General features: G+C 45.5%; 1 protein-coding gene across 5 annotated transcripts in view; it reads left to right on the forward strand.

Annotated features, from left to right (window-relative positions):
* LOC117218142 (early estrogen-induced gene 1 protein) overlaps positions 1–22,604 on the forward strand; it is an 84,813-nt gene that overhangs the window by 885 nt on the left and 61,324 nt on the right. For 4 of the 5 annotated variants that reach the window (XM_033466295.2, XM_033466298.2, XM_033466299.2 and 1 more), the window contains exon 2: positions 5,912–6,660. In XM_033466295.2, coding sequence (XP_033322186.1) covers positions 6,515–6,660 — 146 coding nt within the window. In that variant the 5' untranslated portion in view covers positions 5,912–6,514. Of the gene's footprint in view, positions 3,116–5,911; positions 6,661–22,604 lie in introns of all 5 variants that reach the window. The other variant, XM_033466296.2, reaches the window with a different exon arrangement.

A 22,604-nucleotide genomic window follows, 5' to 3' on the forward strand; every position in this document is an offset into this window, starting at 1 on the left:
ACTCGCCTGGACCCGGTTAATAGGTTAACGACGCGTTCTGTGGAGCATCTCGTTTGCATTTTCCTAGAGAGATAAACGCGTGGCGCGCGTTCCTACGGGTATCTCGTTGAATATCGTTCGCTATCGATAAAATCGTTTTGTCTCTCGCGGGGAGGAATTGCCGAGAGTGTGTGTGGCCACGGGGTGTGTTATCGACATCACGGACTCGGTATCTGAGGATCTGTCATCGGGGAACGGGCTCGAACCGATGAAAACGATATATCGCGTAATTTTATCTTTAGAAAAGCTCAATGTCAGTTTCGAAAATGTCATCGTCGATTATTCACGAGTCATTTCTAGCCGACCCGTCGCATTCCTTCTCTCGGCCTAGGCTCGAAATAAATAACCGCGGGTCTCTGTTTTCAAACGCCCCGAGCCCTAACTGTTTTTAACGAGGTTAGGCTTCCCGCCGCATCGACTATCGAACGGCTGATTTTTCAATTAACGCGCGTACGAATTCTTCAAGGACGAACCAAGTAATCCGGATCGCGAAAAATTCTTTCGCGAATAAATAGATAAATAAAAGATAAATCATCTTTTGAGAGCAGCGAGTAAGGTTTAGACTGGCATCGATATAACAACAGAATGAAGTACACATAAGGGAAAGTGTTTTCTTTGAAAAGGACAATCTGACTTGGTAGGCTCGAAAGTCTGTATCCTTTTAATGACATTGTTATGTTTCTTTTAAACGAGAAAATTTGACTTCTCGGTCTGCTTTGAGGTTATAGTCGTTCCTTGGTCCACCGTATCGCGCGTCATTTGGTCCACCCCGTAGATGCGGAACACGGTACAGACACGTGACAGACGGTTTAACTTGTTAATCAGGGACGACGAGTTAATTCGTAGTTTAAATGTTCTTCTTCGTGACCCGGCGATAGTCGAATCGCCATAGAATTTACGAAATTGCACCTTTCTACTAAAAAGCTTGCTTGTCATTAGCTTTTCGGTGGCACGAAGTTGGCACTGTATCTTCGAACATCTTTCCCGCCTTCTCCTGTTCAAATCAACGAAATCTGTGCCTCGATCGTTGTTTATATCGATAGTGACGTAAGCGATACAAAAGTATCGAAACATGTTGTGTGTCGCCGTGAGTTGAGTGCACGTCGAGTTACAGTTCGTATTTGCCGGTGTATTTTGACGGGTTAAACGGAAATTTTAACGAACGAAGAAAGGTTGTGTAAATACGTTGTTTGTTCGATGGAAAGATAATAATTGGCGAAACTGTGTTCGACACGAAAGTCGTGGAGACCCGTTTTAAGGTAGCCGATTTGCGAAACCGGAGTTTCTTTCGTCGCTTTCGGCTCGTTGTAATAGTGTTCCGTGAACGATTAAGAAATCGATTCGTTCGTATTTCGTATCGTAAGATCGTTGCAAAATGTTAATTCGATGAAATATCTACGATTTCGTAGGGATCGAAATTCGTAGAAAGTTCGCGGTTCGAAAGTAACAACATTGCAAATAACCTGTTCCCAGTTACATTTTTTTTCGAGCGGTTTTTGGACCGAGTTTAATTGGACGTTTAAGTTACGAGACTCTTCAAGGACGCGTCTCTCAGGTAATTTAGTTTCTGGTTGATAACTTCTCGTGCAGCACGAAAAGATGGAGAATAAAAACGCGATAAAAATGGCGATCGCGCGCGTGTATCAGTGGATTTCAATTTCGAACGAAAATTAATAGGAACATCGATCGAATAAATAGACGAAAATAAAAAAAACTGAATAAATCAATCGGGCACGTGATAACACCGAATGTACCAAGTAAATACGACGCCCGTTTGGGTTTAAGCTTTTTAGATTAAGCTTTAAATAAAATAAACAGAAAACTTCGATAATAATTTCGAATGTATGTATTCTATCGCAAATGTAGCGTCGAAATGTCGTGTCCATAGGTTTCAATATTCGACTGAAAATTGCAAACAATTTGCACACAGGCATGAAACGAATCTTTCGAACGTATTAACACGTTGAATGCCACGGGGGTCACCGGTGACCGGCACTTAACTTGGCGGTGACGCCATGGGGGCCACCGGTGACCGGCACTTAACTTGGCGGTGACGCCATGGGGGCCACCGGTGACCGGCACGCCCAAATTGATAGAAATATATATAATTTCAAACAAATGTCAATATCTAAAATTTTGTATTATTATCATCGTCAATTCAAACAGTGACCCCTGTCGCAATTAACACGTCAAACATGGTTATACATTGTAACTTATCTATTGCAGATAATATTTCAACATTATATGTATCGCATAAAAGAAAATTCATCGTGGCGCCGCGGACAATTTCTGTAAAACCGGCGTGGCATTCAAAGTGTGAAAACCGAATCGAAACACCGGCGGAGCTTCGACGCGAAATGAATCGTGCACACGTACGCGGCCCGCGGTGTCCTTGAAGAGGTTACGTATCTATCGCAATTAAACGCAATCTCGGCCGTAAAGGTACACGAACGTTGCATCGACAACTGTTGACCGAAATCGTAATCAGTAAGGACACGGTTCCGCCGACGGCCGCGAGGAAACTGTGGCGAACAAAGGTGGCGGATGCGAATGACTAAGGTTCCTTATCGTTCTACGATAATCGAGAAATGCTTTTAATTGTTTCACCGTACAATTTTATCTGCGCGCGCGCGCGCGTTTCATCGATAAGGTGGCAGTTTTTTGTGATCGCGATAATCGGCGTTTTACGATTACGATAATACGACACATCTGTGCGCAAAACGTAATAATCGCGAATTTCACATCAAGGAAGACGGAAGGAAACAATCGCTTTTCGAACAGTCTTCGCTTGCTCGTATTATCTTATCGTAACAAATGTAAAATTCTCCCACCTTCCGTGACGGCTATAAATATTCTAACGCTGCTCGTAAACCTATCAGTATCGTTTTCTTTCACGGGGTGTCGGTAGCCGTGCTAATAAATTTTTATTGTTATTACTTGTTCCGTCGGGGACTGTTCAAGATATACACAGTGACACACGCGTGTACGGTGAACGTGTCATAAAGATAAAGAACGTTTTATTTTTTTTATCGAAGAGGTGCCACGTATTATTAATCTCGGTGGATTAGTTCGAACGGTAAGACGTAATCGGAAGAAAGCGGTCGAGATGTAAACGAGATGTAAATTCATCGAGCCCAGAATCGTGCGGTTCCAATTAGTATCGGTTAACGCTTCAGCCGGTCCCTCTCGGGGTTAGTTTAACGGTCTCTTCGGAAATATTAACCTTTTAGGTACGGCTGAATTCTGCGCGAGGCTATTTCTCTGGACGGCAGAGTCTGATACTGTATATTCTGTCTGTATATACAGGGTGTCCCAAAAATGTCTCGCAATCCGAAAGCGGCGGGTTCCTCGGGTCATTTGAAGCAACTTTTTCATTTACAAAAATGTTCTCCGAGGCACCGTCAACGAGTTATTAACGAAAAACTGTAACCGATGAGAGGCGAGCTCGGCTGGCGCGAGGCGATCGAGCCAATGAGCGGAACTGGGCTTCGCGCGCTGGTTGGCTGGGCCGCCTCGCGTCAGCCGTACTCGATTCTTATTGGTCACTGTTTTTCGTTAATAACTCGTTAACGGTGCCTCGGAGAACATTTTTGTAAAAAAAGGAGTTGCTTCAAATGATCCGAGGAACCAGCCATTTCCGAATTGCGAGACATTCTTGGGACACCCTGTAGACTGTTGTAAATCGATGAGAAGACAAAAGAAGTGTGGAACAATGCATATGAAGACGATTATTTGATTCAAACAATGAGCAAGTGAGCTACTAGAGCAAGCCACTATAGTGGCGCGTCGTTCTGAAAGATGACATCCGCGGAAGCCACTGTAGTGGCGCGTCGGGCCTAAAAGGTTAAAGAAACGAAAGTTTTCGGCTGCTGTTATTTTACGTTATTGCGTCGGAAGATTTTCAAGTTGCGCAATGATCCAGCCGCCGACAATTCGACTCGCGAAGCAACGAATCGTCTCGGGCAATACAACCTTGTGTACTCCTCTTAAGATTACCATTCGAAAGAAGATTATTAAGCCTCTTCTCCAGATCCAGTCGCATTAAAGAGCTTATTAACGGGCTTCCGGCAGCCAGACCGTAAACCGGGGAAGACCGAACGATTTCAACTCCGCGCCGGACATTGGGTGCCCGAAAAATCAATCGGTTCACATGTTGACAAACTTTTTCCTTGCTCTGACCTAGATAGCCGAAAGAAGAAGTCCGTTCAACCTTTCCACCTGTTAATCTGCCGTCGGCATTACCGCGAGAGATCGAAAAGGAAGGAAAGGACGCGTTCGAAAATCCCTGTTGAAAAAAAGAAAAAAAACCGTGGTTAACGAGGCTCTAGACAACATCGTTAAACTCGCCGGAAACGATCGGGAGGGGTTAAAGGCGATGCGTTCGAGCCCCCGTAGCACCCTCTCTGCACCGTCGGAGTTATTTTGTGTCAATGATCAGGCGATTCATGAAAGAGTGGCTGGTCGAGGGCTGTTAATAATTTGTTAGCCGAGTGGAAACGGCTCTAGAGTCTCCGTGGCCGCGTCGATGGCTACGGTCACCCAGTTTGCAGCTCGAAACACGACTCCAGGAAGAGCCTCGTTCTCGCTCGTATTTCCACACACAGTAATTGCCATTTCTTTTTTTTTTTTCACGTGTTCAAATATTCAGCGCCTCGAGTGAAAGTCGTTAGCCTCCTTTGTCGGACATTGTCGCTCGCGATCTTCGATTCTTCGGATCCCACCTGACCATAGAAAATCGCGCGTTTTCTTGTATCGGTTTTCTGAAGAATCACAAGCCTCGTATTTATCGAGACGTCGCACGATTTTATCGTGAAGAAATCATAAAAATCATATCATAATTGTAAAACGAGGAATTCGAAGTTTCGTTTTATTAATGGTATCCTTTTTGCAAGAAATCAAAACACCATCTCGGTAGTGCACTTGAGGTACGACGTAGATTATTTTCAAGCTGAAATAATAAAAATACTCGGTGTTGCATTTCTGTCAACGCGATCTTTGTAAAAATTGTTCGATAGACCAATCAGTTCGTTTCCATCGCAAGGGAGAATGAAACGTAACGAGCAAAATAGCCAAGAGATAATGTCCACTTCAAATATAATGCTGGACAAAACAATCGATGATAAAGCAACTTATCAGTTAACACACTGAAAACACTGTTACCGTTCTTTTCTTTCGCGATTAACTTTTTTGCTGCTCTCGATGAAGCTGTTTCAATTCATTACACGCTACAATGCTAACGAGTAAACTGTGTTCAAGAGAGGCTCGGTGATTTTCTTTTGAATAATAATTTCAAGAGAACTTGTTACGTTGCATTCATCTAAATAATTTGATGGATTATGGATCAGATTATTCCAGAGATCGAACAATTTTTTTTTTCAAGAAATGCTTAGCCGTTGATCTTCGATTTTAAAAGAACCATTATAAAACAGCCGGTCTTCGATTCTTCAGGTATAGACCCAAGAAAATCGCGTTCCTTCCCGTCGATGCTCCATAATTACTTTCGCTCGATCTACATTGAACCGGACAAAAGTTCTTCGGCAAGCAAAGATTCTCGAATCGGTCGATCAAGGGTCTCCCCGATCGGCATCCGCTGATCCGGAACGGGGTGCACAGGGTGCATACCGCGCGAACCGCGCGGAGCCGGCTGAAGTTCCAGCGAAAAGTTCGGATAATTTTCCGCGGAAAGGTCAGCCGTCTTAGGGGAACACGGGTTCGAAAGCGGGGAACGGTAGCGCTCCCGATAGCCTCTCTGGCATTTCGCAGTTGCCTGCAATTACACGGCGACCATCGTTAAAGACGTAAACACGGGTTCTCGCGTAATAAGCCGTGGCTCTCGCAGTTTTTGTGATTGAAACGCCGGTTTAATTTGCAGTCTCGTCGGCGAGGATGATGGCGTGCAACGGTAATTGCTGTATCTGAGCGTCCAGTAAGAAAGAGAGAGGGAGAGAGAGAGAGAAAGAGATAGATAGATAGATAGAGAAAGAGAGAAAGAAAGAAGGGTCGCGGAAGACGCACACGTACGTGTTTTTTCGTGATAGATAGAGAGAGATTGAGAGAAAAAGAGAGAAAGAGAGAGAAAAAGAGTGAGACAGACACAGAGGGAACACGATGTTGTCGGCGAGGCGTCGAACGAGATCTGGTCATCGGGCAGCAATCGTGCAAGTTCGTCGTTCCTCTCGATCGTTCAGCTCGTAGGACTTGCCGCGACACAAGGACCTTCGTGGCAAGGGACAGGAGAGGATCGTCCAGCGGGAGCAGCCTTTCTAGAAGGATCGGAGATAATATTTTGGTAACACTTGGCGGACGATTTATCAGCGGGATCATCGGAGGTGGTGGCCGGGGTGTTCGGATCGCTGCGATCCACGTGGATGCCCGCGATCGTAGCGGACACCAAGAGGATATCATAGTTGTTGGTTTTTGAGTCGCTGCACGTTGTGAAACGTCGGTCAAAGTGAAGTGCCCGGGTCTCGGTGAGATGGCCTTCATGATGAAGAAGAAGAAGTACAAATTCTCTGTGGAGGTGGGCCTGGAGGAGCTGACCGCCGTGTCCTTCGTGAACGCCGTGCTGTTCGCAAAGCTCCGGCTCCTCGACGGTGGATCGTTCGTCGATCATTCAACGAGGTAAGCGATCTGCACGCACACACATACACGCATACATGCACACACACACATATCACACACACCTCATTATATGTATTTCGCTTTTCCGTCGCGATTCCGTAGCGAGAAAGCTACGGGACCATGACCACGCTAGTTCTCGATGATTTATGGAACGAGCGAACGCTGGATACAGGAACGCCGAGAAAGTGTGCGAGGCGAATCTTTTAATTCCCCGCTAATAGGGATCGCGTGTCCGCGATGCTCGTTAGAATCGCGTTTATTAAAAGCCTTCGCGTCCGCTTCGATTCCTACGGGACCCTCGATTTCGTGAGAACCAGCGTTTTCTGCGAGCCGCACGGCCATTTTGCGGCTGCGCTTTTCGCTAAACAAATGTACAAGTTCGTAGGCACCCTCTAAAATCGTTGCTGTTGCACGGTAGATTCGGAAATTGTTAACGGACTCGGGCGAGCTTGTGGATTATTCAGGATCAGCAACAATCGAAGCGCGGTAAAACCTCGGAACATGATCTTCCGGATGATCTGAAATCTGTTTCGTTTAATGAAGAATCTAGTAACGATATTAGAATAATGCAAAAATCAGTATATCCCTTCCGGTAAACAGAAATTAATTGTTCTACAAATTAGAACCAAATAAGAATGCATTTTTTCCTTCTTCGTTTCTGATTACCACGAAAGAATGCGTTGATCTAAATTGTCCGAAACGTCCATAAATCCGGCAGAAAACGCTTTGGAAACTTCTTGCGAACATGAATTGCGCCAAAATGCGAATATTCTTTCAATTACGTTCCTGTTTAGACCTCTGTGAAAGACTTCTCAGCGAGACTTCTCGTTCATTGTCCGGGATTTTACGTCTCTGAATAAACGCCGGCAGTCTAATTATGTGCTCGTACTTCACCGTGGACGAGGTACAGAATTTTTCCAAGTTCTTCTTCGCTCGTTCTCCCTCCCCCTCCCTCCCCCCTCGGGTTTACGAGCGGACCGTGTATCGTTTCACGAACAGATAAAATTAAACGGTTATGATCGGCAGCGAGTAACCGCGGCTGATTCTGTTTGCTGTTCGACGCACGGCCGCGGCCGTTCGGTGCCGAATTAAACATTGAACCCGGTTCAAAGAACTTCGTTTCTGGGGAGCGAGTTTATAGAGGATTCGTCTAACGCGCCGGGGCGCGCGCTTACGCGTTCTAGAAAGATTCCGGAATTCGCATCTCAAGTTTCCACTGTTTTACACTCCTCTCGGTCATTGTTGTAAACGCGAAACTATTCACGGACTATTTATAACTCTGTTGAATTTTCAGTCTTATTGCAGAAAGACTCGTACGTCCGAGCTACTCGGACGTTTTCGAACGCTTGGAACCGTAAGAAATGGTTGAAATAGTTAATTAACCGACGAAACGCAGTTCTATCGGTACAAAAATTAATTCTTTGTTCTCGAAGCTACAGTGAAAGTTTTTTTTAAAACATTTAAACGGGAGCATTCTCGGGCTTTTCAATGGTTACGCTGTATGGAACTCGACAATTTTCTTTTAAATAACGGTTTCAAAATTGCTGAAGCTTTTTAGGCAATTTTTAAGTAACCACCATCTACTGATCTTTGATCTTAAGAGAATTATTACAGAATTATTATTACCGCCGGTAGATAAATTGTTAAGTTTATAACAATGCGTTGAATTATTATTATTATTATTATTATTATTATTATTATTATTATTATTATTGTAAGTACGAAGAGCCCATCTAAATCCAAAACAGCAGCAGTGTAAAAATTGTTTCGCGTTTTCGCGTGACCATTTTTAGCAGTGATTCCAGCGCAAAGGGTTCGGATCGTTGAGTTATTGTCAAGAGATATCCGAAAACCCGGTCCGAGCTCGGACACGTAATTAGTGGCTGTCGGCTCAAAGCTGCGCAACCGCCTTTGTCGAGTGCAGAGAGAGCATTTGTCGTCGAGGAGGAGGCCACGAAACAATTTAATTGATGCCGTTTCCAGTCGAACACAGACGGCAAATAGTTGTCCCGACGGCGAAAGGTCCCTGATCGATAAACGGTTTCGTCGGTTTTCGCGAGAGCAACGCGTTTACGCATTCCGGCCGCGTGCCCGCGCTATAAACGCGCGCGCGCCAGCTGCGGATGCAGATGCATAATTTCGTTGTCTCGGCAATCACCATGGCCCGGACATTCGCTAATATTCTTGGAAGCTGATATCCTCGAAACGCCACCGATCCGCGGTCGAATCCCCATCACGGCGCTTAATAGCTTTCTGGGAGACCGTGGGGGAGGAGGGGGGTGGGTGGTTGGCCATCGTCGTTTCTAGCTCCGAGGTTCTTCCGGGAAATTTCCGGCCGACTGTCCGCAATCGTGCGTCTTTCCCATTGTTTCCCGGAACTCGGGATTTTCCTCCGAGCACGGACGGAGTTTTCTCTGTCCGAGATAATGGCAAGTTCGCCGACGTCACCGCGCTCCCTCGTAATTAACCAGTAATTCGTGGGCGAATCGGGTTTCATCGAATTCGAGTGTTCTTTCTCCGTGACGTCTGTTTTCTTGACATTAGAACAAACAGACTCGGGCGAAACGATGGTTTTCTATACCCGGTTCAACGAGAACCAGCAGGAAATATAAACAGCCTGCGGGCAGGTGACGTGGTCGGACCGGGGCCGAAATGTAATTCAATATTAATGCGATATCGTTAATTGAACGTTATCGATATTATTAACGTAAATAAGGAGGCAAATGGAAGTATAAATTCAGGTATGGAAATCTATGTTTCCATATTTACTTTATTTATTTATTACATACAAAATGTATTGATTTATTTATTTATTTATTTATCCGTATGTATAAAATTAAGAAAATTAGTTATGAACGATTTGGTTAATGTGTCGAAATTTGTGTTTAATAACTTGAACAACGTTGTTTCGGTTTTCAACCGTAACATGTACTAATTACACGATATTGTTACATTAACTGAAACGTTAAGTAATTTAAATTCTGAGAGTTCGAACGCAGAATCAGAATAAATTTCGTACGTACAAATCGATAAATTAATAAATATCGTACTTAATAAATAGATACATTATACGAAAAAAATGTATAGTTTTCCGTGCTTCGTCTCGTATTTTCATTTGCCTGCTCATTCGCATTATTGCATAATAACGTTAACAATATTTGATTAACGACATCACATCAATATCAAATTACATTTCTGTCCTGGTTTCATCGCGTCGCTCGCGTGCGACGATTCTCGTTGAGCCGGGTATAGATTCTTTGTTTTTATAATTCTTCGGACTGTGTACTAGTGGAAATAAAAAACTTGTGCAATACATCGACGAATTGAGTCTTGCTCAAGGCAGAAGGCAATTCGAACTAGTCGCTTTTAGTGCCTGGTATTAATAGTCGGACTGTGCCTTTCCCAGCGGAAAATCAAATTGTTTACGCGATTTATCAACGTCGGAGTCGAGCAAAAGCTTATTTTGTCAGTGATTTAACGTACTTAGACCGTTCGGGAAATAATTCATCGTCGATCGTATTTTATACGGCGCGCGTGCACGTGGCATTAATACGATAAATGCGATATTACTCGATCGTAGATTTTACGCGTTTATGTCAACAATGACTGCATGAAACAGCAAACATTGTTACAGCATTTTTCAATGATCAACATCACCGAAAGAATCGCCCGACTGTCTCGCATACAATTTATCTGCATTCAGAGTTTGTTTGCCATTCATTTACGGAGCATTCATTCAGTCTCCCGAGTTCTAGCTTTTCTCGGTTCCATTATGTTCAATGATAAAATTGATCTTCCGAAGGCAGATTCCTTTACTTCGGAGTTGGTGGCCACTTCTTCTCCGAGTTCAAAGATTAAGCGAATTAAGTCGAGCGACTCGAGCAGAAGAACAGTTTCTAAGGTGTCTCGCGCGAGCAAACCGATCGATTAGGCGATCGACGGGGATCGAAGGCGCGTCGCGCATGGATTTCGTAGAGTCGTACCTGTAGCTGACTTCCTGGCATCCGGTCAGGTGTTGCGAGGCAACAGTTGGCTAATCGTTGGATCGTTCGATGACGTTCCTTTCCGCGAGCACCAAAGAGAACAATAGTTTACGCGAAACTCGTCGCCGATCGTCGACGTCGTCGATGACGATCAAACAACTCGCCGAACAAATCTGCACAACAGCGCTGCATACGAGCGTCTTTTAAATTGCAACAATCAGTCGTTCAGGGAAAGCCTCGAGACTCGGCAATTTCCGTTTTCTATGCTCGTTTCCAGCAATATCACGTTTCTTAATGTCGCGGAGCACGTCGGATCGTTTCTCTAACGAGGGAAATGCAATATTTTGTGCACTCGAACTATTCTTTGCCAGTCTCAGACCTCGTCGATCTTCGCACAGATTTTCAAAGCTCGCTTTGAAACAGCTAAATTGTTCTCGAACCGATTCACGTCGCATTGGGGATCACAAATCAGCACCGAAAAACGATAGAAAATACGAAAGGCGCGCGGTATCGATTTTTAACCCTTTGCACTCGAAGCTATTTTAACTGTAAATATAAAATCATTTTTCTAACTCATAGTATCTCTATTTTATCTAACAAAATGCATTTTATGCACATAAAATTGACTCTTGGGACTCGCACAACAGTTACGCTCTTAACAATTTCTGAAATTCGAACCTTGTTAATATAAAATTTATCTTGAAAACGAGATACAACAAATTTCAGCGGTGCCTCTGAGTCACCACTCGAGGGCAAAGGGTTAAATCTCGCGACCGAACGCGCGAGTCCCGCGAGAATAGCGAATCCGACGCATCCGCGGTCGAATGAACATCAAATCGATCGCCGCGGAACGCGGGAACGGTCGAAACGCGTCGGCCGCGGGTTGCCGAAATGTTGCATCCGTACGTGATCGATGTGACGGATCGATCGCGGTGCTCGATGTACACATACCTCGGCCGTGGTCCTCGTGTTGCTCGCGCGGATCGATGGACACGGGAGCGGTGTATTCCAGCGGGTTCGAGTCGCCGGGTATTTACATTGAACCGCGTAACGCTCGACACACCGAGGCTTCCTTCGCCGAGCGGAATATAACGCGGCCGCACGTGTGGCGAGCTGCACGCGACATAAATTCCAACCGCGGTCCGCGGTAAAACCGTTTCGATCGCTGGGAGATCTAGCGGACGTGTCTCGACTTAAAGGAGATAGGTTCCTGCTTTCCGCGCCGTTCGACGAAGACGACGACGACGACGACGACGATGACGACGCGCGTTCCCATCGTCGGGGATTAGAAGCCCCCCCGATGAACGCGTGTTTTCGCGACGACAACAGAGACTGTATATGCGATCAATTAGCACAGTCCAGGTTCATCCGAGGTCCAGCTTCATCAATAATCGCGGGATCGACGGGATCGTCATCCCTCGGAAGAAATGAGTCACTTTCTCGCGGGCTGTATTGTTCGCGGGGCGGTGCTCTGCGCGCCTTCGGCGTCTTTCTCACGTCGACCAGAAGGAGGAGGAGGAAATGCCGGAAGCCCTCTGGACCGGTGCCAGGAACGGTTCTCCCCGTTAGCCAAGGCGGCGATCTTATTATTTCGCGATCGGTATTCGCGGGGACCCGCCGATGCGTTGCCGCGTTCTCCTCGCGGGAATTAGAATTCCGGGCTCTGGCGACCGACCGGCCCGTCCGGGAACTCGAGTCTTTTCCAGAGCGATTCCGTGAAACGCATCCACCCACGGCTGGCTGAATTTATTGGGCCACGCGAGGCGCCGCCGGCGAATAGCTGTAACGGTTGTTGTTACAAGTTGTAACACTCTGCGTAAGCGCGGACAGTTCCGGGGAAACTCGCCGATAGACGACTTGTATGATTCATTTGTTGCTTCGTTTCTGGCCCCGAATTTTCTATTTATCGATCGAGCAAACGACCGATGCGATATTATATTCAACGTTATCTGCGACGATTTGTTGCAATTTATCAGGTGACTCGAGCGCGGTGAGTCATCGGGACGCGCGAACGCGTCGTTACCCGGGCTGCGGATTTTTAGGCAGATACAAATTTTCTGTGTCAATTGCGGGAGACAGATAGATAGCAATTTATCTCGCCCCGTTGTGGGCAGAATCGGCGTGGTCTGCCACGAGTGGGCGTGTTTTGTGGCACTGAATTGCGACAGAAATAGTGCTCCACAAGACAGATTATGTACGTGTCTACCCTAGGGTCGCATTTCATGGCAAATATACTAAGAAAACGATGTAAACGGTTATCAATCTTGTTCTGCTCTTTCGGTGTAGCCGTTGCCTTCCCCAACTAGGTGTGGTTTCGTTGGTTTTTGTCCCATCAGAGTCTAGAACGAAGCTCCACAAGCTCGCCTCTGCCGAGACTGATCTAAAGCGACGCTTCGAGGGATTGATATCAAACAATTGAATCGAATGGAATCCGTCTATTTTGCTTCTGCTGTATGAAACAGGCGTGGCCTGTCACAAGTGGGCGTGGCTTAGTGGCCCCAATCTCATCGTTCAAGAGCACTCGTGCCTACAATTTCCGGATCTCGATAGCTTCGATCGATTCGACCGTCGTCCCCAGAACGATCAGTGTCCCTAGAAATATCTCTAGAGAATCTGCGACGTCTCTAGAATCAACAGTGTTCCTGTGGAATCAGAAATATTTCTGGAATCAGCGACGCTCCTAGAATCTTTTCCGCGCCCAAGTTACGCAACTTTGGACCTGAGAAGCAGCTTGCTTCCATAAATTTCGGCTATCCGATGAACCTGTACGAAGCGGAGCATCGCGTTCGCGGAACGGGTTTAATCGACGGGCAACCGTAGTCGGTTCTAATTAGCAATTTCCCGGTGGCCGGCCCCCGAAGCGCATTCGGCGCGACCGCGAGACGGCTCTGATCGATCCCGGGGCCGACCTTCCGCTAAATTTCTCCCGGCGGATGTATTCCGGGGCGAATCGGGAACTCGCCGTGAAAGTTTTCCGCGTCGACCATGCGCGCGCGCGCGCGCGTTCGACCTTCGGTAAAGGACCTTCGGCGTGGAGGCGGGGCGGGAAACGGGGATCGGCAACTGGGTTACGGAGGAGCAAGGGCGGGACACGTTGCCCGCGTTGGACGGTGTGTGCGTCTGTGTGATAAGAGAAACATGGAAACAAGATTGAAAAGCGGAAAAATACAGGGGAAAACTCACTTTTTTCCTGCTTCGCCTTCTTTTTTTACCCGCCTGCCTACCACGCGCGAAATGAAAATGCACCGGTCGGCCGCGGCGCGCCGCGCTGCACAGAGGTCTAGGAATTCGCTTTCTGTGTGCCCAAAATGATTTTAGCGTCGTTTCAAGGTTTAAGGTTTCAGCGTAGTAGGTCGTCGAATTCGCCTCGACACCGGCTAGAATATTACCAAGTCAAGAGTATGTATTGACATTTAAGAAATCGAGATGTCTTCTGAAAACAAATTTTATTTGTAGAAAATATCTTTTTCTTGTTTCTCAAATTTTACTTGTAGCGAATACCGACCAAATTTTGTTCGATACATTTTTTTGCCAGATCGTCAGGAATGTCCGAAGAATCGTGGTTTGCTCTGAAATCTGATAGGAAATACTGTTGGCATCCATTTGTTAAAATTATCCTGCACGCAAAGGTTACAAGAGGTTGCATCTAAACTTGATATCCTTGTCTTAGCAATTGCTCGAGCTTTCGTGTAAAAAACGCTCTAACGCGCTAACAACTCTTAACAGTCTTTTCTTTTTTCTTTTTAATTCTTCTCAAAGTTTGAATTGTTATAAACTTGACGCTATTCGTATGTGGACCAAGAAACAATTAAAACTACATTCAATACTTACCAGCTAATACACAATAAAATCATCAATAAAACCAGTTTTCTAATATTCTATAATATAACTCTATTTACATATAAATATACGTAAAACGTTTAATTTAACTTTGAATTTTATAACGTCGTATTCGGAACGCCCTTATCTCAGCACACAATCATCCAAAACGAATAATATTTTGAAGTTCCGAGTTCCGAAGGGTTCTCTGTTCATACGAAAACAAACTTCTCCGGTATATTAAACTTAAGAAATTGTATTTTGGCCGTGGGACGCTGCTCGGCCAGACAGCCGTGCGCTGTGAGTGCATCGCTGCACGCGTAACGTCATCCTGGAGAAACACGATTCGTTCGGATATCTGTGTCAGCGAGAACGATTTAAGTTTCTACGAGATTTCTCCCCGGTCGTACCCTTCTCGAGTTCAACCGCGTGCAACCTGTCCGCGTTGTTGAAACTCGTTGACGAAACTTGCTCGAGCAGCTGATGGATCGATGAGCCGGCGAGGATCGCGGAAATCATTCATCACGGACGGTCGGACGGTTTAGTGCCTGGCTTTCGGCGAGAGAGCATGAACTTTGATTAACTGGGATGCAACTATTTCGGATTTGCCTGCCGGCTGAATTCTACGCGAATTCGAGCATCGAAGGATTCGTACAAAGATGGACGAATGGACGAATTCGAGATAGATAGTGATTGCGATCTTTGGAGTTGAATTTTCAGTGTGCAATTCAGTCTGAACAGGTTCTGCAGAGATTTAAAGCGTCGGTAGCTATCTTGTTCATTTTCTACGAAGATTAGAATCCAAGGATTCCTATAGAAAACAGAAGCAAGGGTTAAAATTGTTGAAATTAAAAAGATGCGTTCCGCAGGAAACGATTCAATACATTAAAAAAAAAAGAAGAAAAAATAGCAAGACGTCTAAACGGATTCAGTCTCGTAATTTTAACGAAGCAACGCATTATTTGCGTTAAAACACGTATTAGCGTTAAATCTGCTCGCACAGCCAGCGAGCAGATTCGCAAATAATTCAGCAGCCTATCGAAGGATCCAAACATTGTTCCAACCCGATTTCTCAAGTGCATCCGCCCGATTCCCGCACTCGCGCCGGTTCAAGCGGAATTTTAATCAACTCCCAGCGATCGTGGAACTGGTTACCGCGGAGGCGCGATCCGCGCCGGGGGAAATATACGCGGCACAATAAATTAATTAGAGGCGGCCCGGGTAGAGGCCGATTCATAGTGCGGTGTTTTGCAATCCGATCGAGACAGCCGTTCCGATTCAAGGTGAGGAATACGAGCGTTTGTCGTCGCTTTCCTCGCGACCGTTCCGCCTTGAACCATGACCTTCCGTGGAATCGGGAGCTCGCCGAATAAGGGACTCGAAACGAACCGTGTCGTGTCGCGTCACGAGAACCCGCGAACCCGCTGCCGAGATCCCGGCGATAGCGATTGCTATTGTGGGAGGACCGTGGAGCTCGGGAAAGCTTTTGCCCACGACATTCATGAACTCTGATTTACTATTTCACTGTTTCACCTCTGCCGGAACACGTCCTATCTCGGTTCTTTGACGTTCCGTGATTTCCGCTTTGTTAGTTTGTTAGTCAGTTACACATAGTTCGTTAGGCGTTGGAAATTTCACGGCACGGTACCCCGTAATTTATTAATAGATCGCTGAATTTAAGGAGGGACACACCACCCTAACGGTTCACAGAAATCGATTGTTTCTAATTTTCTTGAAGTTCCACACGCGCAGAATGTTACGTCAAAGCGTCGACATAATTTCGAAATTCGAACGTATTTAGCGACCGAGGCTGAAGTCTGAAAAAATCTTTCTTCGATCGAAGACTCTTAAAAGTCGTCTGAAAACTTCTTTCGTGTTTTTCCGGGAACTGCATTATGCACAGGATTTATTTTAAATATTATGAAGATATTCTGCATTCTCATCAATGCAGCGTACGATTTTTTTTTTTAAAGCAAAAGGAACGGTTTTTTATTGAACTTCGGTTGCATAATGCTGACGCAAAATATTTTTATTTTGCACAAGAATCCCGCATTCCATTCGAAATGTTTCCAGCTGGAATCGATTTTTATGCGTTTTTTGCCGCGGTTCATGCAGACAATTTTTCATTTGCATAAAGATCCGCAGTGCTGAAACGACTGCTAGTGCGAGATGAATTTATTCGTTCGTAGTGTGAAGTTTTGACATTTTCTCCGGCACGCGAACGTGCTCTACGATTAACGAACGCTATTAAGATTTCGTGTGTAATTAGCATTACCCGTAAAGAATTTTATGGAACATCGAGATGAAGAAATAAATATCGAGATAAATAAAATAAAATAAAATAAAAACATGTATTCTTCTTTTAATAGTTTTACTAACAAAAAGGCATTAGTAAACCATTTATTTATAATGTTTTACTTGTTATTATTTATTTATTTTAAATATTATTTTAAATGTAGGCCCGGCAGTCAACGTGTTAATTGAGAACAATGTAAGTGTTCTTAAATTCTTATAATATCTTCACTAATCATCGCGCATCAATCTTGCGATAAGTGCACAAAATCCGCTGTCCAATGATCATCGTCGAGTGCGATAATAATGAGTAATTTGCTGTTTAAAACAAGAGATGCATCTCGAAGTCAAGAAGCGTGCACACGATTTTCAACTGCCTGTTACATCGGCGGCTCTAAACGGAACTTCGTATACAGGAACCGCGCGCTTGGTTTACATTTACGATACGCGCATCAGCCGCGGAGGTAAGAGCGAGGAAGGTCGATGGAAAATATGTGGTCACGTGGGATAAGCACGCGGAGAGGAGACCGCACGAAGAAAGTCTTCTCCGAATGGAAGCGAGGAAGAGAAAGGAAAAACAGTGTTAGAAACCCCGGCGGGCAGACTTTTTCGCGAAAGGAGCACACAATTCGACGGAGTCGTCGAATTAGAGAAATCTTCTGGTCATCGTCCCGTTGATCCTGGGGATCTCGAAAGCGCGTGCACAGACATAGATCGTCGCGATGAAAAGCGACAGTGGGAATCGTCGAGAGAGAAACCCGATTCTCCTGCCACCGATACCCGTAGAAAGTACGCGTTAATTTGTTCCCGTCCTGATTCACGAGGCTCGAAAATCGCCGGGGCGAAGAGAGGAGGAACGGAGGGAGGGAGAAAGATAGATGATAGACGAGAGGCCAGAAGAAATCTGGCGGACGTGTGAACCGATCCTGCTCTCGAATTGACTTCAGAAGAATCAACAACCAACAACGATGTTGTGCGGTCTCAGGCCGTTCTCCATGAAACGATCCACGCGTATTAGAACAAAACTCGTCGCCTGCGATCACCTCGATCGCGTCGCAGCTTCGAACACGCTGGTAACTTCGTTAATCAGAGGTTAATCGACAACCATCGTACGGATCGTTCGCGAACGCGAATGGGTTAAAATTGGCGTCGAAGAGCGCAGGTTGGAACAGCTGGCAAAGTGTGCGCCGGCGTTTCTCAGTTCCTTCTATGTATTCGTTTCTGTTTTAAAGTGCGCAAAATTCGTTCGCAACGCATCGAACGGACTGCAACAATCGCCAACCGCCGCCGCTGTTCACGCTCCATCGCGCAGAACGAAAGTGGCGTATACGATTCTAGAATCGTATAGATATCCAATCCGAGAGATCGGATCCAAAGTTTCCGGCGAACCCGTCGATTTCTTTCGGCCGCGAATTTGGATTTCGTCGGGCGCGCTTTGGTTGGAAGCGTTCGTTGGGAAGCGAGAGAGACGGATATCGGCGAGAAACGCGCGACGGCAAGGGTCGGGGGGGGGGGGCAGCGAGGGGGAAGAAGAGGGCACCACGATAATGGACAATGTCCTGTCGTCCGGTGTCCCGAGTCCCGGGCATGGAAGCGAGAGTGAGCAACGCGGAGGACCTGACACCGCTTCAATGTGTCGTGATGAGGAAACACCCGATTACAACGCTCCGGCTGTTGGTGCCCCGAGCCGCAGAATATTTCTGCGTGCAAGTATCCACGGGAACGATTATGTCGATACTCGTGTCGCCGTTGGATCGTATAACCGTGCACATATTTGCCAGGGAACACGGGCCGCAGAAGGGAGGGCACGAGCTGCCTGCCTGCCGGGCCGCCTCCGTCGTTGTTAGGGTCGAGACAAGATACGCCGGGGATCCTGCGTGTGTCACCCAGCGAGAAGCTTACCCTGATTTTTATCGACGAGAGTCCGAGGGGTCGTCGCAAGTGTCTTCTTCGTCGCGTTACACCGCTGTCGCTCTTTAATCATCCTCGTTTCGTGCAGCCACCCTTCTGCGATACAACGGCACCTATAACGATCTCGTCGATCTTTTCGAACAGACTCTCGACACGGCTGTTACGATTTTGATTATTTTGCGAATCCGGGATCGATTTAGTTCTGTTGAAATATCGAATGTTTCACGTGCAGGAAATTCTTCCCGATTTTCCTTCAGCTTTTGTAAACAAAAGTGGAAACGATTTTGGAGGAGATATGATTATTCGAGCCCTGGATCTCGTTTCTATAATCGTTGAATAATTTCATTTAATTATAATTGCTCGAATAATCGGATCTACTCTTCTCAAATTGTCCATTTTTGTTTACAAGCTGAAAGAATAATTGGGGAGAATTTACCGTGTACTCAAGCTTCGTTAACCCTTTGCACTCGAGTGGTGACTCTGAGGCACCACTAAAATTGTTAGTTCACGTTCCAAGATCATTTTTAGATTAACGAAGTTTAAATTTAAAAAATCGTTAAAAGCGTAGCTGTCATCGCAAGTCATCGCAAGACTCAATTTCATATGCATAAAATCCACTTTGTCATGTAAAATGGAAATACCATAAGTCAGAAAAATTATTTTAGATTTACGGTTAAAATGGCTTCGAGTGCAAAGGGTTAAGACAAGATTTTCATCGAATTATAATTATTGTGGTCAATTCGATTGTTCGAATGGAATTTCCATCGCGATAAATAAATCATGCGGATCGCTCAGCTTTATATTTTACACTTCCAGAATTTAATCTTCTCAGTGACGAACATTAAAATTGCATTGGAAAAAGACGAATGTAACGCTTTATAAATATTACGATTCTTGTGGTTCCGTGTAAGTTCTAATATGATTTTTCTAGAATGTCTAATATTTCTGTTACACCGAAGGCTCCGGTGACATAATGTTCGCGCTTGTTTTCACTGTGTCAGACTTATCGATTTGTAGGAGGAAATCGGTTTGTACGAGGGTTGCCTTAGGTTGAGCTGGTTATGCGTGGAAACGTGTTTCGATAACAGAGAATCCTGTTATCGCAGGATTAGACCTGACAATGAGTTGGATTAGAGTCATAGTTGCTTATAGTTCGAACGGCTTAAATAAATTGAACAGTTTTGAACTACACGCATCGATCGGCCACGGAGCAACGAAATCGAGCAGAATTCGCGCGATTTCAGAAATTCTTGCCGTAAGATATTTCATCGTTCCTGTCGATTTATGAAATTCTTTACAAGGCGTATTTTATTCTTCGGACTTTCTCGTACTTGTTAAATAAACCGAACAGCTCTCGATCCGAACGCATCGATTGCGTTACGGTGCGGTGCAATGAAACAGTGAATGTGTTAATTATAGAAATTTTTGGTACGACTTCCTCGCTAGATATTTATCGTGAAACACACACACGCCGGGTTAGGCTATTTTAGAGAGGCGCGAGCGTAGAATTCTGTTGCTAGTAGCGCATGCAGGGGCGAAACCCGCGCAGCTTGTAAATACTGAATTTGACGCAGAAAGGCCACGCGGATAGTTACGAAATTCCAAGCGGTAAGACGTAACTGCCGTCAAACCAGTTCCGAAACTCGAGCAAAAATTACGGGAGCGCCCTGTCGAAACCGGGCCTGTCGGGCCCTCGGGGTGGGCCAGTTTCGAGAGGCGGCGCTCGCTCTCTGCTTCCTTTTCTATTCCTTTCCTGCTACCGGACGACATTAAAAACGCCGTGTTAACGTTCCGCACGCATTTAGCGTCGCTTCGAGTTGAATAGCGCGACTCGGGCTTTCGCTTGCACCTGCATCGCGGTGATAAAGGCGCGAACTAGGCTGGCTCCACAGAAATAAAACGCGGCTTCGACACTGCACCCGAAAATAAGTGCGGCATCGCCAGAGTAGCTGATCTCGACGTTTTCCGTCGACAGATACTTCTCAGAAAAATTGCGACACTCTGTTCAACAATTGCTTTTGCAACCGAGATCAAATTATGTAAAAGATCGTAATTTTTCATTTAAAAATATTCTATACGCCGAGGGATTTTCTGTGATCATTTCGTAACCGATACACATTTTTTATCGGAGATATTACGCGGTGCTTTCTAAAATAACTTACGCGAATAAAGATCGCGCAGAGTCTATGGATAGAAGAGAAGACAATATTGGAAATAAAAGGTTAAATAAATTTTAGAAATATTTATTTTACATGGCAGAATGGAGTTTCACGATTTTCCTGAAAAACATTTGCAGAGATCACTCTTAAAAAATGTGTATTCCCCATGTAACGAACGATTTTCGTCGAACCACGGCGAATTCTTTGTCCAACTGTCCGTCCGTCCGTTTTTCCCCAGTATCTCGTCCAACGCGGTTTCATAGCAGACCAAAAACTGGCGTGATTATATAACGGAGCGAGCGAACTGCTCGTCCGTGCGACGGAGTATACACCGGAATCGATTACAATGCGGCGTTTCAGAAACAGAAACGCAACAAGAATCGCTCCCCTCGCCGCGCCGTTTCTCGCGGTATCCGAGCTTCACCCTATTTTTTTCTCTCTCCTTTTTCTTTTTTCCTTTCGCGTTTGTTCGAATCGGAGCGTCGGTGAAATTTCGCGCGGTCCGCCTGCTCGCTGGAACGGCACGCGCCAGCGCGTTTCCACGGTTCCCGAGCGTTGAAACTCGAAACGGTGAAATCGGGATTAACCTATTGCGTGGAGAGGTGCTCCCCGATCGTTCCTGCAGCTTTTCCACGCAACAGATTCGCCGTAACGACGCGGACGTCGAGCCGTGGATCCGCGCGGAGCTCGTCGCGAATCGATCGAAATTACGGCAACCGGCACACGCGACCGAGGAAATCGGTTTTACGCAGCACGAAACGAAGCTTCTCGGACTGCGATTCGATCACGATACTCGGCGAATTCGAGTTTTACGAATTTTTGTACGCGGCTCGGACGCTTAATTTCCTGTAAATGAAATTTACAATTCGATTCCGCGATGGAAAGTTCGAGATCGATACGAGTAGATAACAGGAAAAATGAATGAAACTGCGGAGAAATAATTAGGCTTCTCTCTTGATTGGCACGTTGAGAGCTACGTAAGATCGCGTCGGTCTTCGACTAGGCTTAGAAATTCACTTTTATCGTACACGTTCGAATAAATTGTATTTTATTAGAGTGTTTAGAATACGAAAGTACATAGTTTAAGATCGCTTCCACTGCGGTACGTTTTAACTTTCTACTCGCGGTTGCGTTAATTAAATCAATTTGATCTCGTGGGAATCCGCGAGCTTCGTATTCGGCGTTCACGCGTTGAAATTTTGTTAAGAGGAGGTTTTTTTTTTATTGTTAAGGATGATTTGTATTCTCAACCGGCGTTCGATGCGGAACATTTTTATTCTGCATTGCGATCCGCATACTGCTTATCAGCCAAGCGATCTAACATTTCGTAGCTGCAGATTAGGGGTGGTCCTATTAGCATCTCGATTGCCAAGGTTCGCGCAGGTGACACGGTTGTTCGCCTATATTTAAACGGCAATTTTTCATCGGAAATCTCATCAGAATCTGCGAGACGCGAGGGGCAGGGTTCAGCGATAAGATCTTTATGCAGAGTTGGTACGAAGCACTATGGAATAATTTAGATTGCATTTAGCGACGCTTTTTCTTTTTACGGCAGCTATCAAGCTTTTTAGCACCGAAAATGAAACAGTTCTTGCCTTCCTTCCGTTGAACGAACTTTTCTGTCACGACGACGATCCACGTCTCCTGCGCGAACGAAAATTCAATAAAACGCGTATCTTCCTCGCGATAACGCGTTGTCGCATATTTTATATGCACGCGTATTAATAAATTCGCGTTAACCCCTTGCACTACGATTTTATTCACAGCTAAGCTGATTAAC

Source organism: Megalopta genalis, chromosome 1 (assembly GCF_051020955.1).
Source record: "Megalopta genalis isolate 19385.01 chromosome 1, iyMegGena1_principal, whole genome shotgun sequence".
NCBI classification, from domain to species: Eukaryota; Metazoa; Arthropoda; class Insecta; order Hymenoptera; family Halictidae; genus Megalopta; species Megalopta genalis.